At 31.9% G+C, this 22,207-nt stretch overlaps 2 protein-coding genes and 3 pseudogenes across 3 annotated transcripts; 3 read left to right on the forward strand and 2 right to left on the reverse strand.

The window, feature by feature from the left end:
* Positions 1-190: 190 nt before the first annotated feature.
* Positions 191-1,433, forward strand: LOC104706372 (putative cysteine-rich repeat secretory protein 36 pseudogene; annotated as a pseudogene).
* A 1,836-nt stretch (positions 1,434-3,269) lies between these two features.
* Positions 3,270-4,679, forward strand: LOC104706382 (putative cysteine-rich repeat secretory protein 37; annotated as a pseudogene). Its single transcript, XR_015595447.1, has 2 exons — positions 3,270-3,805; positions 4,031-4,679. The product of XR_015595447.1 is annotated as a putative cysteine-rich repeat secretory protein 37 (transcript).
* Positions 4,680-4,988: 309 nt separating this feature from the next.
* Positions 4,989-6,360, forward strand: LOC104787052 (cysteine-rich repeat secretory protein 38). The gene is made up of 2 exons (XM_010512553.3): positions 4,989-5,459; positions 5,706-6,360. Exons 1-2 carry the CDS (start codon positions 5,124-5,126, stop codon positions 6,135-6,137), a joined length of 768 nt encoding a protein of 255 aa, XP_010510855.2. The 5' UTR covers positions 4,989-5,123; the 3' UTR covers positions 6,138-6,360.
* A 4,821-nt stretch (positions 6,361-11,181) lies between these two features.
* Positions 11,182-12,101, reverse strand: LOC104787069 (uncharacterized). Its single transcript, XM_010512576.3, has one exon. It carries the CDS (start codon positions 11,969-11,971, stop codon positions 11,471-11,473), a length of 501 nt encoding a protein of 166 aa, XP_010510878.2. The 5' UTR covers positions 11,972-12,101; the 3' UTR covers positions 11,182-11,470.
* A 3,075-nt stretch (positions 12,102-15,176) lies between these two features.
* On the reverse strand, positions 15,177-16,320 carry LOC104787076 (MATH domain and coiled-coil domain-containing protein At3g58250-like; annotated as a pseudogene).
* Positions 16,321-22,207: the final 5,887 nt, after the last annotated feature.

Genomic DNA, 22,207 nt, shown 5'->3' on the forward strand with positions numbered 1-22,207 from the left:
AATCTTGAGAGCCAAAAATCCAATGGCATCTTGCTCAAAACAAGTGGTGTACGAACCTTGTGATTAGATTATTTTGTTTCAGCTTAGTAAAACATTTAAACTTTTGACTTTTTCATTGGCCCTCCCCATCCCTCGCCGAAAATACTCAAACTCCTCTCTCTCTCTCTCTCTCTTTTTCTCAGTACAAACACCAAAAAAAATATTGTAATTAGGTCACCACAAAAGAATATCGTTTTTGAGATAAACAGTTAATTAATCTAGTTACTGGTGGAGCCAACCAGCTAAAATACTTCCTGAATCCTGAGTATTCATCGGAGACAGAGAAAGAAATAAATACGAAGAAATGCACTCATTATATTCTTTATCCAAATACCTCGTTTGTTTCCAGATCTTGGCTATACAACTCTTCGTGCGCTACGTTTCATCCCTGAATCTTACCAATGCATATTTGCACCACAATTGCCTTGTCGATCAAGGGAAATATAAACCGGGAAGTGAGTACGAGGAAAACCTTAACTATCTCATCAATCATATCTCTACTCAAAAATTTCCGGACGGTTTCACACACACATCTCGTGGCGATGCTCCGACTTTCATTACCATTGTATTTCAATGTCGTGGCGACTCCTACGGGTCTAAGTGCAGTTCTTGCTATGCCACCGCGGTCGCTGGGGTAATGTCACTTCAACATTATTAATTAGTGGTCATATAATTACATATATAACATATGTTAAATATTAAAACATTGAAGTTTTACTATAAACATTTAAGAAACGAAAACCTTAGTTTTTTTAATTTTTAATGAAACGCATAGCATAGATGTATTGAAAAAATGAATCAACGTTTAAAATGAAACAAAAAGTATATGGATATGTATGTGACAACTTCGCAAGAGATGTCAGAGATACAAAGGAGCAATAATATGGTACGACCAATGTTTTCTCGATGTTAGTTCGTTCGATTCATCCCCAACGATGATTGATTACAAGAATACTTTCGCTGTGCACAACCAAAAGACCGTGGACGAGGATGCAGAGTCGTTCAACAAAAAGACTAGGGATTTCCTTTACAATCTGATGCTGAGAGCTGATAAACCCAAAGCGGGTAGTTATGCGGCGGGTGAGATGAGGCTTGGGGCAAAAAAATTGTATGCAATGGTACAGTGCGCTCTAGACATATTTCAATGTAAAGTTTGTTTGGAATGGAGTATTAATGAGCTCTCCAAGTGCTGCTACAGTAAACAAGGAGCAAGATTTTTGGGTACGAGCTGTAATATTAGGTATGAGCTATACCCTTTTCTACGGACTTAAGACTATTTGATGATGAGGACAGTCTCCTGACCATTTTACAATTTTCATTTTGGTTTTATTTACTTTCTTATTCTGCTTTTCTGAGCTTTTACTTATTCTATGATTGCTTCTTTTTTAGCTTCAGTTTCCTCTGACTATTGGTTTGTTTATGTGTCTCTTTCACTGTATAAAAAAACAAAAACAAAAAATTTAGAAATTTTTCTGATGTATGTGACATGCATGAACCATATTAGTATTTTGGATATTTTGCCAAAAAAAACCTTATTTACATATAATATATTAAGTTTCAGTTCATTTTAGCTGTTGCATTCATTAAAATATTTTAGGAAAAAATAAAATACAACTAATTCAGCTTTTGTATTTACCCCTTAATTTGTATTTACCCCTTATAGAGAGTCTTTCTATCACCCAAAAAATATAATACACAAATTCATGTAATGAGACCAATCAGCTAACATTCTTCCGACTCTCTTATATATAAAAACATCTCAATCTCAACGCTTTATCTATCAAAAAGAAACCCCCTCATTCTTCCTATTCTCGATCAAGCCTAGTTTTAATCTGAGCATGTCCCTTATACCATTCATTAGTGAATGATTTCATTGTTTCTATATATATATATATATATATATATATATATATATATATATATATATAACTAAGAAGTTCCGGCTCTAGGACCGTACATCCCCTTTCATGAGACCAATCAGCTAACATTCTTCCGACTCTCCTATATATATAAACATCTCAATCTAACGCTTTATCTATCAAAAAGAAACCCCCTCATTCTTCATGTTCTCTCGGTCAAAACGCCTAGGTTTAATCTGAGCATGTCCCTCATGCCATTCATCAGTGAATGATTTCATTGTCTCTATATATATATATTTTGAATTACTAAGAAATTACGGGCCTACGTCCGTATATTCCCTCGTGACAGAAACCAGAACATTTTATATGGTCTCCTTTCAAAGACCGTCTTTCGAACCAGCGACTTCTAGACTTTGCCAGAGAGTCATTACCAGTTGAGCTATCAACACTTGGTCGTTGTCTTTATATTACAATTGTTAAGAATGTGTTCGGCTGATCTCATTGCTTATGGGAATTTGTATTCTTCATCTTGGCTTACTGATGATAAAAGTAAAGTGCTGAAATTCAATAAAGCTTGCAAGATCAAATTGGGAAGAGGGTTATATATATGGAGAGTGTTTGGTAATTACTTTCTGGAATCTCGTCGTCCTGATCTGGTCTACACCATTTTTTTTGCAGCTGTCGAGCAGTGGGAAAACGTCGTTGAAAAATTCATATATCTGTCAGAATTTAGCCAGAGCATTTAGGTATTGATTTCTCCATCCATCTATTTGCCAGCGCTGCCAATATCTTGCTTATGTTTCTGGTTCTGGTGGTAGTGATGTCATCGGTATTGATTTGGGCACTAACAACACAAGCAATGCCATTAGAGGGGTAAGATGAATGACGTTTTTCCATCTGTTGTTGGTTGCTTTACTTTTGTAATGTTTAAGAGCAGCTTAACTTATATACTTTTTTGCCTGGTGATTTTTGCCAGCAGTCAAAAGCTAATGAAACTGTTACTATTGGAGCTCAATATTTATGAGGTCTTGATGGGAAAACATCGAAGAAGCGCTTGTTCTCTACAATCTCAGTGAAGGGCATGATACATTTTGCTATGGATTGTCATACCCTTTTCCAGAGAGTGCCCAATGTATGATACATTTTTGACAAATCTCGAGAGCCAAAATCATCTTGCTCTTTGCTCAAAAACAAGTGGTGTACCGTGTACGACAAGGTTTGTATCTTGCATGTGATTCTATTTTCTTTGAATCTTAACTTAGTAAACATTTGAACTTTGACTTTTTCAATGGCCCTTCCCCATCTTTTGCCGAAAAATACATAACCCCTCTCTCATGTCTGTTACAAACAAGGAAAAACATTTCTTCTACAATCTGAAGTGATAAATCAAATTTTTGTATAAGGTAGCCAAATAAGAATACTGTTTTGAGACAAATAGTTAATCATCTAGCTAGTTACTAATGAGACCAATCAGCTAACATTCTTCCGATATTCTCCTATATAAACATCTCAATCTCAACGTTTCATCTATCAAAAAGAGACCACCTCCGGATAAGGAATCAAAATTTAAGAGAATGCACTCTTCCTATTCTCTATCCAAACGCCTAGTTTCTATCCCTATCTTGGCTATACAACTCCTTCTCATATGCAGCGTTTCGTCTCTGAACCTTACCAATGACTATCTCAACCACAAATGCCTCGTCAGTGAAGGGAAATATAGGACTGGAGGTGAGTACGAGGAAAACCTCAACTTTCTCATCCGACAAGTCTTAACCTATGATTATCCCAGCGGTTTCATACACATCTCTCATGGCGACGTTCCCAATCTCGTAACCATAATATTACAGTGCCGTGGGGACTCCTACGATTGCAAGTGCCTCTCCTGCTTTAACACAGCCCTTTCCGGGGTAAGTAATGTCACTTCAACATAATTAATTAGCCGTCACATATCTAAAACCCCATTGGAATATAATAATATTTAATTTGATTTTAATCCTTAAGAGCCTAGTAGTCAATTATGTTGAATGAGATTACTATATGGTATCAAATTGGTATCTTAACGTATTTTATCGTTTAAAAATTAAATCCTAGTTCAAAATGAAACATAACGTTAATGTATGTGTGTATGACAGCTTCGTAGGAGATGTCAGAGGAACAAAGGAGGAAAAGTATGGTACGGCCAATGTTTTCTCTTTATTACTTCGGCCAAATGAGCCCCAGGCCCAAGGAGAAATGACTACAAGAACGTTTTCTCCATGCACAACCCAATAAACATGATTGAGGGCATGGAATCGTTCAATAAGAAAACAAGAGATTTCCTCAACGAGCTAATGTTGGAAGCCAATACACCCAACAGGCCAAACAAAAACATGTACCTTTACGCAGCGGGGGAGAAAAGGCTCGGGGCGAAAAAAAAATTGTATGCATTGGTGCAGTGTGCACAAGACATATTGGATTGTAAAGGTTGTTTGGAATGGAGTATCAGGGAGCTTCCCAAGTGTTGTGATGGTAAACAAGGAGCAAGAGTCTTGGGAACAGAGTGTAATCTAAGGTATGAACTATACCCTTTTCTTAGGAGTTAAAATGTTGTTTGATAATTATGCTTAACCCATGATCTTGATAAGATATAGTTTTTTGATATTTTTAGCTAATATTTGTACGTTTTAAAGCCTATTAATTATTTAATCAATATCTCTATTCTTTTATCTTGTAAGTTTTTAAATATAGGACGTTTTTTACAAACATCTTATATTAATAAATGCAATCATTTTCATGTTGACTTTTTCATTGGATCTTAAAAGTTTCACTCAGTCAAACCTTTGAATGTTGACTTTTTCACTGGCTTATCTCTCGCCGCAACCCGCAATACCAAGTCTCCCAACTCTTCTCCCCCTCACCGTTACATTCTAATTTCATCTTGAAGCCTTTAAATGAAAATGACCAATAAACGAAAGGGACAAAAGAAATGCTGTTTTGATATAATTGACTTAATCTTAGCCAATCAGCTAAATTGACTTCTTTTTTGTAATGAAATGAAACATTCAACATTTGAAAATACCCAAATCTGGACCGTATAAAAATGAAAATTTCAACTCTTGTAATAAACATATTAAATAAATAAACAACCCGAAGACCAAAATCAGCTAGCCTCTATAAAAACATCCCTACCTCAACACTTCTTCTACCAAAGAAAGACACCCTCCAAAAAAAAATATCAAATTAACAATGTCTTCACTCTTTTCATCAAAACGCACGGTTTGGTTCCCCATCTTGGCATTAGCCATACAACTTCTATCTATACATAGCGTTTTGTCACAAAGCCAGAACAATGCGTTTCTCTACCACAAGTGCTCTGACATTGAAGGAAGCTTCACCTCGAAAAGTCTCTACCAGTCAAATCTCAACAATCTCTTTCCTCAGCTCTCTTACATAGTTCCATCCACCGGTTTCGCCGCCTCCTCCTCTGGTAACACTCTAGACAACGTCAACGGTTTGGCCCTTTGCCGCGGCGATGCCTCATCTTCTGACTGTAGCTCCTGTCTTGCAACCGCCATCCCCGAGGTAACCACACAATTAATATTTACATATATCATATACCAAATATTTCTCTATCTTAGAGATGTATATTGAACGGCATAGGATATACTCTACATTTCTAATGCAGATATTTAATTAATACTTGGAAAAACACTATTCTATCATTTCTATTGATAGAAATAAAAAACAATTTAAGTTTGAAATGGAAAGAGTGTATTATAAATAGTATCAAGCTCGAGGATTGTTCTTAACGTCGTTGTTATGTAACAGATACGTCAAAGATGTCCGAACAACAAGGCGGGAATAATATGGTACGACAACTGTCTTCTCAAGTATTCCTCGACCAAATTCTTTGGGAAAATCGATTACGAGAACAGGTTTTACTTGTACAACGTCAACAATGTGAGCGATCCAACATCCTTCAACACGCAGACGAGAGCTCTTTTAATCGAGCTGACTAAGAATGCGACTACTAGAGGCAACCAGAAGCTGTTTGCGACAGGAGAGAAAAATATCGGAAAGAAGAAGTTGTACGGACTAGTGCAGTGTACGAGAGACTTGAGGAGTGAGAGTTGTAAGGCGTGTTTAAATGGGATTATTGGGGAGCTTCCTAACTGTTGTGATGGTAAAGAAGGAGGGAGAGTTGTGGGTGGGAGCTGTAACTTTAGGTATGAGATTTACCCTTTTGTGAACACTGCTTGATTAGAGGTCCAAGTTGAAACGGGTCCAGAGCCAAACATGGTCTTATTTAGTTTGTTATTAGAGTCTATGTGATATATATGTATGAAAATGTATTGTATGTTGTTGTTTCTATAATGTGTTGAGCCAATAAATTGTAATCTTCTCTTTGCTGATTGTTTTGTACAATGGGCATATATAGAGGCTTGTTCGACTACTATAATAAAACATTCGGTTCGCCAATGTATTTAAAGCTTCTTCTAACGGTTCTAGACTTGAGGATATATCACATGTAGGCTTACATATTATTGCCACTTTATGTAATGGTTTTCAACCTACAGAAGCCGATTTCATTTAGAATCTGATTGCAAGCACTATAATAAAGTCTAAACCAATAAGACTTTGTGCACATGAGATGAAAGATTTAAGCGTTTTCAAATGGAAATTGTAAGAATTATATTACATATATATCTCAAGATGTACAGCAGGTGACATATATATCCTAGATGTATATATGTTTTCGGATAAAAAATGTAAAATTTATCAATTATTGGATCAAAACAATTTATACGATAAATTATGAGGTGCTGATTGGTTTGTTGACTAAGGATTTGAAACGTCAACGGATAACTAGGAGTAGATATTGCATAGTGGTCACATCATGTGGTATGCTGAGTCAGTGTGATGAAGACAAGTCAACGAAGGAGGAGAACCACGTCGCTTCTTCGCTTTCTCCCAACTCCTTTGTTTGGCGTAAGCGGCGACCACCACCAGGTCCACCACCACCCCAATCCTATATATGCATAATAAAATAGCTTGAAAAAAAATCTCATAGTTTTCGGATAAAATAATACACTAGTAATTTTAACTGTGTCGAGATACAAGATACAAAGTTAGAAACTATATATAATCAAAGCAAACTTAAAATTCATTCTAACTGTATCGAGATCAAGGACATATGTTGTAAGTGTTTCACATAAGATGAATGGCGTTTAAAGGACTTCTCATTCAGATTTTTGCTCAAATAAAACTAAAGGAAAAAACAAATGTTTGTTCCCTATTATTGGTCAAATCAAAGATAATCATATATATACGCACTTTCATATACTAAAAGTTTGACTTGATAACTATACAATCATGTTCAACTAATATGGTTGATGCCACCCCGCGGGTCAGAAGCATATGGATCGGTCAACAGGGCTAGTGATAATCAGATGTAAAACTCTTATAGAAGGTAAAATCGTATGATTAGTATCCATCGAATTAAAAACTCAATGATTTGTTCTCTAGAGCTATATATTTTAAGTGGTTTAGAGAGGCAGACTATTTTCTTTTCTTAATGTCTGAACCATAATCTCAAGTTAGAGATCAGAGGAAGTTATTATATTTATTAGTCTTTTCTCCCTCCTAGAACTCATAGCTATAGACAGTTCAACTGTTTTAAAGATTTAAAGCAAATTTATCGAGCGCCAATTATATTATATGTATGTATTTTTATTCTATATCTTCATCAATTATGTACGTAAATTTTCATAGATATAACTAAAATAATATAAATAATTCGTTTAATATCTAATTATTGATATTGTTCAAACTTTAAACTAATAACCTATCTTGGATTTTGAATTAGAAGATTAAAAGTTCAAGTTAAGAGAATAATTTTATATAATGATTAGTGATTAGCAAATTTTTAAAAATTAAAGATATTATAAGGAAACCGATTAAATATATATAATTTGGACTCACAGATAATACATATAAACCATAGGGACAAGAAGAATATTATACGAGAAAGAAACGTTAGTGTGAATATTATATAGTTAGGAATTACACGTGACAACAATGTAATAAAGGTCAGCTCAAAGCCTCAAATGTTTGTAAGAACTTTGTAAAAAAAAAAAATTGTTTGGAGGAATTAGGATGAAGATTCAGAGTGTTACGAATAGTCCATGTGTATACAGTATACCGATTCTAACGATAAAAGCGTCCGCACATCGACAACAGGTATAATTCTTTAAACTTTTGTCTTTACTTTTCTGCAGTTTCGTTTCCATTTCTATGATAACAGTTCAGTTCATTGTACTCTACTAACAGTGAGTGTGCACTGAGCGGTGTCCCACATTAATCAGTATCACATCATCGTAGGATGCGCTTGTACTTGTAAACTAAAGTAGAGTTTTGACTTGGACCCATTTAATTTAAAGCCCATAATAAATTATTTTCTTTGACATGGAACGGCCCATATTCAAAACAACTACACAATTAGAGACAGATATTTTAGAAGATTTTAGAGTGTTTTTAAAATTACTTGTTATTCAATTTTAAAAAATCTTATGAAATCCTATGTTATCAAATTTAAGATTTATGTAAAATCCTTTAAAATAATTCAGAATCTCTTGTTATTCAATCAACAATTTATAAAACATAGGATTTTTAGAAATATTTTTAGAATGCTACTTTAAATGATTTTAGAAGACTTTTTTTGATTTTTTAGTTGAAAAATATGACTAGTAAAATCATAGGGTATACGGTAGAATTTTGAAAGATTTTAGAAAAACAAAAAAAACCATCGGATAGAAAGGGCAAGAGATACCTCAATGCCACAACTCTCGCTGATCACCAGCCACTTCTCCACCGGTGAAGTCTCTGCCGCCGATTTCAACCAGGAGGACCTATTTGGTGATCTCATCCTCCTTCTCGAGCCAGCATCTCTTTCTCCATCAGCAATCAATCTGAAACTTGATCTCAGTCTCCTTTCCCACGAACCTTAAGTCTCCTGTGAATCAAACCACCACCATCATCATATAAGGATATGCGCCATGATCAGCAAAGATAAGCTTTTCAAGTTCGATCTTTTTTTTTCCACAGTTATCTTTTTCGATTTTTTTTTTCTTTTTTACGTTAAAAACACCATATATTATATCAAGCTTGTTCGGAAATGCTTGCCTTACGAGGCAGTCACTCTAAAACCTGATAGCGTACATGGGAGAATATATTAACTCGTACTTGAGCACTTTTCGTCCTTCTTCGCATCTGTCACTTTCAAGATTTCCGAACAATCTGTTTCAAAACGGATAGAAGTATAGCCTATAAAAAGATCAGTTTCCATCGTCCATGAGAGAGCTTCAAATTCAGCATGAAACAGAGACGTGAGTCGAAGGATACCTTTTAAACCAAACATGTGTGACGCCACGCCGTCTAGGTAACACAAACCCGAGGCCAGAGAACTGATCCTCGCTCTGCCACCACGGGTCGGATTGGCATCGTACTATAGAGGTACATATATCATTTAAATAAAATGAAAGTGATGTTGAGTGGATATGGTTTTGCTTAGACACAGTTTGGTTCAGTTTGAATCTGTATAATAATGAACTTAGAGACCTCAAAGTTTGGTAAGCTCGCTCCTCCCTCTTAATTTGAATCTCCTGCAGACTCAGCTTCTGCTTTTGCGAATTTCTTCGTCAATTCATGACATGTTTTCTTTGCAATCTCCCTCTGTTGTTTTCGCTTGATCAATTCATTGAACAAGTTTTCTTCTTTCCAGCAAACACAGCTCTTAATGGGGAATGATGCCTTTTTCAACGCAAACCAAACTAAAGGAATTTGAGAAACCAAGTGAGAAAACTAGTAGTTACAAGTCAATGTGGTTGGTAAAATTCATGATTAAACCTTTTGCTTTAGGTGTGAAACTTGACTATATGAAGGTAAACTTGTCTAGTAGAAGTGCCTTTTTAGTGTGTAAGAAAGACATGTCGTGTGTCATAGAGTTGTTAGCTTGCTTTTGAATATAAGCTTGTATGAAAAAGATGTATATCTGATGTATGTTTTTATAATGAGAGAAGTTTAAGAGGACGGGGAAAAGAATCAATATGACTGCAGTGCAGAGTTGTCTATAGTCACAATTAGGCATACGAATGGGCACAGAACGATACCTTAGCAACAAAGAAAGAGTCTTTCGGTTCAGAAAAGTCCATTCCAGGGCATTCAACAACTCCACGAACTTCATTGCCAAGAAAAACACAACAGTTTTGATGAACCTTTTAACTACTAAAAGTTGAAAACATACAGTAACTCCTACGTTCAAACATTAGTGCAATTGAAAGAGGTATGGCATTAGAAGGACCAAGTAAAAGTCACGATAGAGAACAATTAAGCAACCAACTACCATGTAAAGAAGTTAAATCCTTTGTTGATAAATATTCTAATAAAATCATCCAAAGTTTAATGATAAAATCTCCCACAATCCCATTTCATTTTCTTTTTTTAAATATAAAAACTCTAAAAAATAATCATATCTGCTAAAAACTCACTCAAATCTTTTAAAATTCTAAAGTTTTAAAATCCTACCAAATTCTTTAAAATCTAAATTTAATACTCCCTCTTAACCTGGATGTAAAGTATAATTTAGTATTTTTATACACCTGCACACAAAATGAGGATAAACCATTAATGTTCGCTACATTTACCAAAAAAAGTGTTTGCTTCGTTTACCAGAAAATGTTAGTTTCACGAAATAAATGGCTTTGAGAGACAATTTTGCATAATAGTTAAATGTATTATTGCATTAACATCAACCAGATGCCTCTGCATAATCATAAATAAATGGGATTGCCAAATACGAAAATATTTTTTGATGTACAATTAACATGTGGCTGTAATATATATAACTCATAAACGTCAAAAAGTAACACCAAGTACCCAACTAGTTCTTAATAAATTATGGAAACCGAAACAACATCAGTAAAGATAAAGTATACTGGTAAAGCAAGAATTAACCAAAATTAAGTATGGTACGGAGCAAAGACCTCAAAATTTTGCAAGAGATTCAAGTAGTCAAAATTAGTCAGGCAAAATTCATGGGATTCTTAACTCATTGACCCACCTCATGTCTCCTCTGCTCCGTCTTCACTAGTGTTTTCACAATATCACACATTTTAATTATTTCAATGTAACAATTATATGCATAGTGTGCCAGCAAAAAAAAAAAAAAAAAGTAGATTTGACTGGTGAGCATTAAGACAATGATACTCTTTTAATTAACTTCAAAGTTAAAACACACACAAAAGACTTAACTTAAAACAAAATGTAATCATTAAAAGCCTTTGATATCGATAGATATAGACAACTCACTCACCCTTATAAGATCATTGCAATTAACAAGAACACAAAAAAAAAAATCTGTTTATAACATTCGATCGAGATCTCTTGCTATATAGTGAAGTGTATAACATAAATATTAATGAAAATGCGAATAAAAATTTTAAAAAAAATATCTAATTAGAATCAAAAAAGAAACAAACGAATCAAAGTTGAAGAAACTGGAAAAAATGGTCGGAATGTACAAAGGTTTGGTCTTTTTAGTCGTTGACCAGTTTAGCATGCACGGGAGCAGGAGTGTTGACGACGGCGCTCGGCGGAGTTAAAGGCGGAGATGCCGATACTGGTGCTGGAGGCGGTGGTGGGATTGCTGTTTCCGTTGTTGGTGGAGGAGGAGCGGTGGTGGTTGTATCAGAATCAGGCGGAGGAGGTGGATTCGGGTTTGTTACGATCGGTGCAGGCGGATTTGGGGAGATTGGAGTAGATGGGTTTGGTGTTGATGATGAATCTGGTGGAGTGGGAGGTGAAGATCCGAGAACAGGCGTGTTCGGGTTCGGGTTTGGGTTTGGGAATGGAGTTATAAAAGGGGAGGAAGGTGAAGAGGAAGAAGAAGAAGGAGGAGGATCGGATGAGCAATAGTCACCGGAGCAATGGTGAGAGTGACGTCGGAGAACACCGAAGACTACGACGAGGCCAATGACGACGGCGACGGTAACGATGAAAATGAAAATCTTGGTGGCTTTACCGACATAGCAGAGCATTGTTTTTTTTTTTTTTTGGATGTTTTTGGGTTTTTTTATCTTTTATTTTATTTTGGTGTGAACTGAATTTTTTTTAGATAACAAGATGAGATGAGAGATTTGGATCTCTTCTCTTTCGTCTTCTTTAGTTTACACAGTGAATTTGTTTTTTATTTGTGTGTTTTAAAGATAATTACTTTTTTTTTTAACTTCGGGGGTATAATGAGAGAGACATGATGAGGATGGTGGTGGTAATGAAAAGCTAGGATGGGCCACGTGAAAGCCAACATTGGCACGTAATTATTATAACATTTGTTTTGTTGTATCTTTAGTAGTTTTTTTTTGCCATTAGCAATATTTTTTTGTATGGATCATGGATGCCATATAGCAAACTACAAAAGTAGTATATGATTAGTTTCATATATGCTAGGATCGTTCTAAAGGAAACTGCAAAAATAATAATAATAATAAATCTCTTACCAAGACAACTGAAGTCTTTATATATATATATATATATATAAAGTTGGTTTTTCTCTATTTTCTTTTCTCCACCTCATCACTTCTTATTTTCAATTTTAACAAATTAATTTACATCATTAAAGAAACATAAAATCTAAATTTAATGCATCAATAATTCACTCATTTTATAACAGTTTTATGATTATTAAAAATAATAATTTACCATTTAAACTAAAATATAAACCCAAAACTAAATGAAAAAAATATCAAAGGAAAATATGAATAAAAATTAAATAAATAAAAAATTAGATACTTTTAGCATAACATATAATAATTGTGTAAATATTTGTAAAATGACTAGAAATAGGAGAAAAATAAAGCTATCATATATTTAATAGAACAACAATTACTATCAATAGTTACAACTATTAGGGTAAAGAAAATAAGAGTTTTATAATAAAAAAAACACAGAAATTTAAAGGTTTTCAAATCAAAAGATTATTCAATTCTTGGTGTTAAAATATAAATTCATGTTATCGATTAAAAGTCAGTTTATTATTTTCATTTATAGTATAATATAATTAGTAATATAAATTTGAGATTATGATTGTTAATGTTAAATTATAAATTCATGTTACCGATTAAAAATAGAACGATTTTGTGCATGTTATTATTTTGAATTATAAATAATATAAATAATTAAAGTTGATCTATGTCACTTATCGTTTTCAAAATGGTAAAATTTGTTAAGCAAAGTTATTTCCATATATATATATATATATATATATATTAGTCAAGTGCTCAAAAATTAAAATAATGTATATATTTAAGAGAAATGTATAAGGTTACTTGAAATAAAACATATTAAAGAAACTTATTCTGAACATCACAAATACCAAAAAAAAATAGTGAAAACATACTAAGAAGAAATTGGAGAAATCCATTTGTAATAGAAATAATTACAAATGTAGTTGGTAGATTGTAGAATTTTAATTAAAAATTTATAAAGTATTCTATTTTTGGATAAATACACATATTTAAAAGTTAGAATAATCTTAGGAGTTTGTAGATTTAGGAAAAACCAAAACAAAAAAAAACATTGTGTAGAAACATAGTAGACTATACATATTTAAGTAGAAAAATTTGATATACCTGAACATAAATTTTTTTTTGTCAAACAATTAAGATAAAATGTACTATTTGATGTATAATGTGATGTTTATGGATAGAAATGAGTTCAATTATGAGATTCATTAATATGAAGCAAACTTTACGTGTAATACAACACTCTCAAAGAAACTTCACAACAAAGAGTGGGTACATTCCCTAAGAGTTTTTTACTTTTATGTTAGTAATTAAATATGAAAATAGTGATGATCTGCCTTCATAATCAATATAATGTAAGTGAGCTAAAAGAATGTGAAAAAAGAGTAGATGCAAGAGAAGAGATGACGAGTGTATACTGGAAAATAAAGAAAGACTAAGTGGGTAGTGAGAATAAGTGGGGGTAGTGCAGAAATTTTTTTCTGGTATAGAGACACAAGAGAATTAAATCCTGCTCTTTTTGAGATACCCATTTTCACAAATACTCTTTTTGAACAGTTTTCATTTTTGTCCTATTTTACACAATAAATTAATTTTTAGAATATTTTTTTAGATTTGGATTCTCTATTTTATATTTAGGGTACAGTTTTATGGGTTAGGATTTAGTATTTGGGGTTTAGGGTTTAGAATTTTGTTATTTTATATATTCGAAAGGGGTATTTAAAAAAAATAGACACCATAAAAAAGTACTTTTTAAAAAGTGATATTAAAAAAAGTTTTTTTTTTTAAATTCCTCTAAAACATTATAGTTTCGCGGGTGGGCAAGTTAAACTCTAGTATATTTTCATTAAAATATTATATCTATACTGTATCATATTTTCATTAAAAAAAATATTTGTTATTTTAACTGGTTTGAGTCCATAAAATGTATAGTTTGTTAGAATTCATATAAGATAATTAGTTTAGCTATTTTAAAATGTATTTTTTCTTTACTTTAAACGGTGTAATTTAGTAGTGCCGGATTATTTTTTCTTCCCATTGTTAATCTTTTGCGAAAATTAAATTTTATTGTCGGCTTGGAGTCTTTTTTTTTTTTAGTAAAGAGGGCCAACAAAAATTAGTGGGTCACAGACCAATATTGTTTCAACTAGTTTTTCTCAAGGCCAGCTCTGCATAAATGTGCAACAACCATTTTTTTTTTCAACAAACATTCGGCTAATTTAATTTACAAGGTTAATAGTATTCCTCTCTAAAAGGTGGTAAATTGTTAAAAACATGCACAGAAAACAGACTTAGACCAAATCACTGGACGCCAATTTGTCACGGGTTTTTAAAAACCTAATCGGATGTGCAACAACTTTATGATCACTTGATCAGTAGTAGTATCCTTGAACCTAAATCGGTTGAGTAAAAAAAAAAAAAAAAAAAAAAGAATCCATTAATTTTTTTTGTTGCAACTAATGTCACACGGAGACATATGTTAATCTTGTCTTTTGACCATGCATGTCCTTGAAAGTTGAAACAGAGACACTCTAGCTCTTTTAAATGCTGCATCTTGAAATTGTGATGGTAGGCATTAGACCTTTTTTTATTTATCGTGCTAGCAAATAAGCATGCATGCATTTGGATCAAAGGTAGGAAAAATGAAAATCTCAGTCTCTAATTAATAGAATCTCTAGAGATCATAAAAGATAATTAAGAAGCGTGTGAAGCAGATCACTACTGAAGTTTTAAAAGTAAAGCTTAAATCATGGAAGAAGAGTACTCTGCTTCAGAAACAACTTCAAACTCGATCTCTACATTTAAAGTGTCCTTGTCCAAGTATGCGTTTGGAAGTTCAGCTAGAGACACAAATTTCCGGTATCCCCAATCCAAATTTGAGCTGATGTGCCAATACGCAACTGCAACCAAGATATATGCAAGCATGGTTATATAGCTCAGTATATGTATAGAAAACGTCCAAGCTCGTCATTTAACAAAACGTTAGGAAATTAGAATCTATACTACGTATTATAAAATGTTTGTTATAACACTTGTGTTTGTAACGTGATTAGATCCACGTGGGTCTAAAATTCGCAATTGAGCTTGCACAAAAATCTTTTCAGTTTCCCTTAGTTTTTCACACTGAGCGAGATGCAGATAAAGGGATAACCATTTGCCTTCTGCACTTGCGTCCCCTTTGGGATACAACTTCAGAACCCTATAGATATCAATAACTTGCACATGTAAACACACACATATTCATTAATCCGAAAACAAAACCAAAAAAACAAAAATTAAATCTTGTGTCAGAAAAAAAATCTTGTGTCAGATGATGATGTACTCACCATTTCCGTCCTCCCATCGAAAAATTGCATGATTCCTTACAACTTTCATTCAGCTTTGAGAAATTTTTGATCGTCCAAGAAAACTTGGGTTGAGATAGTTCTTCATGTAAAGAGTGGATTTCCCAATTAGTAGGGGGTGTAGAAACTCGCATTGATCTCCTCCAAAAATATATCCGTTGTTAGGATCATTGAATGTATCAAGCGGAAGCACTTGAGCCAATCCCCATACTGTTCTGATTGTATTGAATAGCTTCGACTCTACATCTAGATATATATATATATATATATATATGTACACATTATTTAATTATGTATATAGGAAAAAAAGCAGGCATACGTGTATAGCAAGACATGTAGAGACACGTACATTGAATGGTATAGTACTTGTTTTCTGTTATGTTAAAGACGAAAAACCGTAGATCTGCAAACACCTCATAAGGGGGTGTAGTCGAAAGGCTTGTGCCATCTATTTCAACATACATTGAAATAAATCCGTTTCCATCGTCTTTGTTGTTCCCTTTGGGGTATAGGATCATTCTCCTGCATTGTTTATAAACAGTACCGCATAAGTACAAAAAAAAAGGATTAAAATATTGATTATTTTGATGGAAATATGGAATGATGAGGAATCAGGAAGGTGCGAGTCTTTTGGATCGTGTAGAAGTGAATATGCAATCCGTACCAGTTGTATCCACCAGAGGAGAAAAGACTGGATTCATACTTTCCATCAGAGAAGAGAGTTGATTTCTCGACATGGGAGAAGTTTTGGATCTTGAGTGAGAAAGAAGAAGGAGTACGTTGTCTCCAGCTTTGCACAGTTGTAGAAGATACGCTTGAACACATATTATTGAAGCTGAAGCGAGTAGAAAGACAAGCAGAAGAATTTACCCTAGAAAATGTATATGACAGAAGGGAAGATATGTAGGCTGAAGTCGTAAAGATATTATATAAACTGCAAGCATAATAGAATATTCTGTATATCTTTTCGTAATGGAATATTTCTATATACCTAATCTTTATCATCATAGGAAAATATTTGTTGCTAATCTACATCCCTAAGATGAACACGTACATAAAAGAAAAGAAACAAAGTAGTAAACCCTAATTGACAAAAACAAAAAGTCAACCCGTGGCCCCTGGGTTAATTAATTTTTATCTTTGGTCCGGCTAATTTTTGAGTTGGTTATTAATACGATACTTCTTCCGTTTCAAAATATAAAATGTTTTAGAGGTTTTGGTTTGTTTCATAATATAAGATGTTTTCAAGTTTATAGGCAACTTTTAGATTAATTTTATATTTATTTATTAGTTGTTTTATGCAGTCTTGTTTTTCATTGGTTAAAATTTTTAAAAGTAGACATTCATTATTATGCGTACTTTTAGCCAAAACATCTTATATTTTGAAACAGAGGGAATATAATGAAAGGTTATACCATCTATTTTTAATATAACTAGGTTTTGAACCCACGTTATGTGTAGGTATATTTGATATATTTTGATAAAAACTATATATGATTGATGATGATAGTAAAATATTATCTTATAAAAATTTAAATTAGTATTAAGAAAAAGATAAATTTCAGATACACAATTTTTTGAAATATAAAAATCAGTTGTGTTATAAAATCAAATCTGATAAAAAAAATCATAAATTTAACTCGACATCCAGGCGAGGCGATTAAAACTGATGACCTCACATATCCTAAACCATTTCTTTGACCACCAGAAAAACAAAACAATTTTATCATCATGAATTTAACTCGTTTTCATATTTAATTGATCGCTACCACCTATGTTTTCGTGTTTTTTATTCAATGTTTTCTTATTCTTCATATTTTTTCTTGTCATTTCTATTGTCAAATTTTGTGGTAATCGTCATCATTACTTTTATCATCTGGTTCTTCGCTATACTCTTTTTCTTCTTCATCCTCATCAACTTCTTCACATTCTTCCACTAAAAAACCTTTTTTAGACTACCACACAACTTGTTAATCCATCAAACTCCAAGAACAAAATCATTTATTTTCTCATAAAAATAAAAAATAAGATAAAAAAATAAAAAATTAATGAAAAAATATCAACTCATCTTTAAAATCATACACAAAAATATGTTTTACAGCTCATAAGAAATAAAAAGCACAAACGTAAATAAATAAGATAATTTATGTTTTACATCAATACTTATAATATTTTAAACTTTTAAAAGGTTTCGAAATATAAAATTTGAACCTTCTAAAAAGTTTCAATATTTCTAATATTTTAAACTTTTAAAATTTAAAAATTATAATATTTAAAAACTTTTTAAAAGCTTAGAACTTTTAAATGTTTCAATATTTATAAAGTTTCAATATTTAAACTTTTAAAAAGTTTCAATATTTTAAACTTTTAAAATTTAAAAATTATCATATTTAAAAACTTTTTATAATATTAAAACTTTTAAAATTTTTAAATATTATAATATATTTTTTTGAAACTTTTTAAATTTTTAATTTGATTAAATAAAAAACTGGATCAAACCGAGTATACTTTTAAACTTGGACTCCTGATAAATCAAGTTTTCCTGCTCATTCGTTGTTGGAAGCATATTAATCTTATTTATACTGGTTCTGAATCATTGTCTAAAATTTTTATAGCGGATGTGGGATATTGCACATAGTTCGTTTGTTTTCATAAATTTAAAATTTTCCTTTTTCTAAAAAATTCTGGAAATTTAAAAAATGTTAGTGAATGACATGTCAAATCCTGATATGTTGTTTAAAATAATTTTTAATATAGAAAATTCTGGAAATTTTTAAAAAGTTAATTAGTGAAGTGTCTAATCCCTATTGGTGATTTAAAAATATAGTCCCGTATCGTGGGTTAATATTTTATAGCTCCTACTTTTTATTAGTATTGATTATTAAAACCAATTAGATATTAACCCACGATACGGGACTATATTTTTAAAAATATAATTTTTAGTAAATTAATTATATATATGACTAATGTAATTTTAAATATATATCCCTTATATCTATAGATTATTTAGGTTTACCGGTTTAAATTGTTAAATTCAGAATATTACATGTATTATACAGTAGTATTGTTTGTTTATTTTAAATAATCGTAATTTAATAACCGCAAGAAAAATTCCTTTAAATACCACTAAAAAGTTTTTTTTCCCAAAAATACCACATTTTAGTTTTTTTTTTCCAAAAATACCACAAAAGTTTTTTTTTTCCAAAATTACCACAAACACAAAAAATTGATTTTTAAGGATGTAGAATTCTTTTTTTTTAGGTTTGGGTTGACACATTTAGTTTTAGGGTATAGTTTTTAGGGGTAGGGTTTAGTATTTAGTATTTAGGAATTAGTTTTTAGTATTAGAACTTTAATTCAATTATGTGGTATTTTTGGAAAAAAATACATTTTAGTGGTATTTTTGGAAAAAAACTAAATTGTGGTATTTTTGGAATAAAAATCTATTTTAGTGTTATTTATGACAATTGCCCTAAATTCAATTAGATAAGCCTAATATTCTAATGTCGATGGTGTTAACAAAATAATGAACTGATGATTTACAAACAGTCAATGATATAATTTTCAATTTATTTTAATACCCAAATCCATCTCGCAAGATATCTAAACACAATTTTTATTTTTTGCTTAAGTACTATATGCACGTTTTTCAAAATCCAAATAACAAAACATACAAAAAAAAATGTAGTTACATTAGTTTTATGATGATTTAAAGCAAGTAAACTAAATAAATCAAACAAAGATGATAGGAAAATCGTTATTATAATTAAAAAATATTATTTTATATTTCAAACAAAATCTTTTAGTTATGTTTTGTTATGAGGATAGTAGATAATTAATTGAAGATATTGTTTACATATATGTACTGTATATAAGTATTTTTCATATTCCATATTTACATCTGATAAACTTCCTAATCTATTATTTAAATCAATAGTACTGTATTTTATATAATATCTTAGAAAATAAAGATTCTCTTTAAAATATATTTTGAAAATGTTAATATACATGATTTCTAACTACATAGCAACATATACAAACTACCCAAATGTCATTTTAACTACACCAACAACACCCAAAAACGAATAATGCATAGTGACATACCCAAAGAACTTCATATTATGTTTTGTACTTCTTTTCAGTCATTTATTAATAGATTTCGATAATTAAGGGTTTATATATATTGTAATTTAAATAGTTTGAACAAAAACCAAAACCAAAACAATGAAACAGATCAGACACGACTGACTTGACTCTCTAAGTAAATCGACCAGACCTCTCAGAAAATAATCTTGAGCTGCCCTCTAACTCTAAGTATCAAGATTAAGATTCTAAATGCCAGATTTGGGGGTTTTCTATTTAGAGTTTGTTATGGTCAAATTTGAAACAAATTTCGATCAAGTCAAGGTTGTTTGGGTTGAATTTTGAGTTGCCAAGGTATGTTACATAAAATTCTGCACTTTGTTTTAATACTTGCAAAATCAACTCATTGATGTGCCAATCCTTAACTGCGTACAGAACACAACAAGAAAATCCAAGCATGGTTATTTTGAGGCTGCTGAATTCCAAATGAATATATATCTCTACAAATAATCAGGTTAATATAAACACTGTTAAGACAAATAACAATATAATATAAACAGCGTTATGACTTAATTACGTTCCACTGTGACGTGATCGTGCCCAAATGGGTATAGAAGTCGTAGTTGAGCTTGTGCAAAGACCTTCTCATCTTCTCTTAGTGTTTCATTGTCAGCCAAAATCAGATAAATGGATACCCTTTCGTCATCTACTTTTGCACTTTCGCCATCTGTTTTTGCACTTTCGCCATCTGTTTTTGCACTTTCGCCATTGGGATACAAACTTAAAGACCTAGTTATCAATAAATTCGCACATGTTAACATTCAACTAAACGCGTGAATGCACACATACATATTTCCTTCCTCCCACTGGTAAAATGCTTGATGTGTAAACAAGTTCTTTCAGCTCAGAGAAATTCTTAAGAATCCAATGGAACTTAGGACAAGGGAATTTTTCATTAAAAGATAGGATATCCCCATTGGCAGGGGTTGGAGAAACAATGATATCAACACCAAACTCGCATTGATCTCCTTCAAAGACATATCCATTATTGAATGTATCAAGCGGTAGCACTTGCGGCAAACCCCACACCGTTTTAAGTGTATTGAACCGCTTTGATTCTGGATATTTACATATACACATATTAATGACTAAAATATCTAGAAAACAAACAAATATATATGTAGTTTAAGACATTTAGATACGTACCTTGAATAGTAATGTATTTGTTTACGTTTTTGTTGAAGACGAAAAACCGAACATTTTCAAACACCTCAGTTTGGGGTTTGGACATGAGGCTTGTGCTATCTATTTCCACATACATTGATAAAAAAACCCGCTACCGTTGTCCTTGTCGTTCCCTTTAGATATATGATCATTGACCTGAATTTTTCAATACTGCATAAGTTAATATGATACAATCTTTATACTATTAAAAGAAAAAGAAAAATAAACGATTTGAACTATAGATTATTTTAATTATGAATAATGAGGAAGGTGCGAATATTTGGCACTAGTTGAATATTTTCCATTAGATTTAGAGGAGAGACTTGAGTTCTCGAATTGGGAGAAATTTCGGATCTTGAGTGAGTAGGAAGAAGGACTACGTTCTCTCCAGCTTTGCATGGTTGTTGACGATACGTTTGACCTCATTATGGAATCTGAAGCGAGTAGAGAACAGAAGAATCTATCCCAAGAAACGTATGTGACAGAGATAAAATTAGGGAACTGCCAAATTAATGTCCCCTCTCTGTTAGATATAGGAAGGACTCCTAACAAGAGAAGGAGAGATAACTACAAGCATATAAATAAATATTCCCATACACATCTCTAGCTAATCCTTAACTTAGTAGGACAAAAATATGTACTAATGCACGGGTTAATAGGTTCGAACTACGGCTTAATTATTTATTATTTATTTCTTTTTAATTTTGGCAGGTTATATCAAGTGTCACAAGACTCACAAGAATCACAACAAGTAAACCATTCCCTAGTGTATATTTGTTTTTGGCCCTTATGTATATTTGATTATTTGTTTTTCTATCCTAAACAAGTATCATACTGTATGGGCAATTGTCAAAGTACCACATTTTTATGTTTATTTTTTAAAATTATCATCACAAAAGTTGGATAATTATACTAACAAGGAGACCCCCACACAATATATATATATATACATTTTTGAAGTACATTTTGGGTTTTACCCTTTTATTTGTACTTATTTACAAAGTTAATCCCTAAATAATTTACAAAAATAACACTACTTCATATTTTGTTTCCTAAATATTTTACATATCATTCCAACTTAAAAAATACAGCATAATCAATA

Source organism: Camelina sativa, chromosome 1, assembly GCF_030686135.1.
Source record: "Camelina sativa cultivar CO46 ecotype springtype chromosome 1, ASM3068613v1".
NCBI classification, from domain to species: Eukaryota; Viridiplantae; Streptophyta; class Magnoliopsida; order Brassicales; family Brassicaceae; genus Camelina; species Camelina sativa.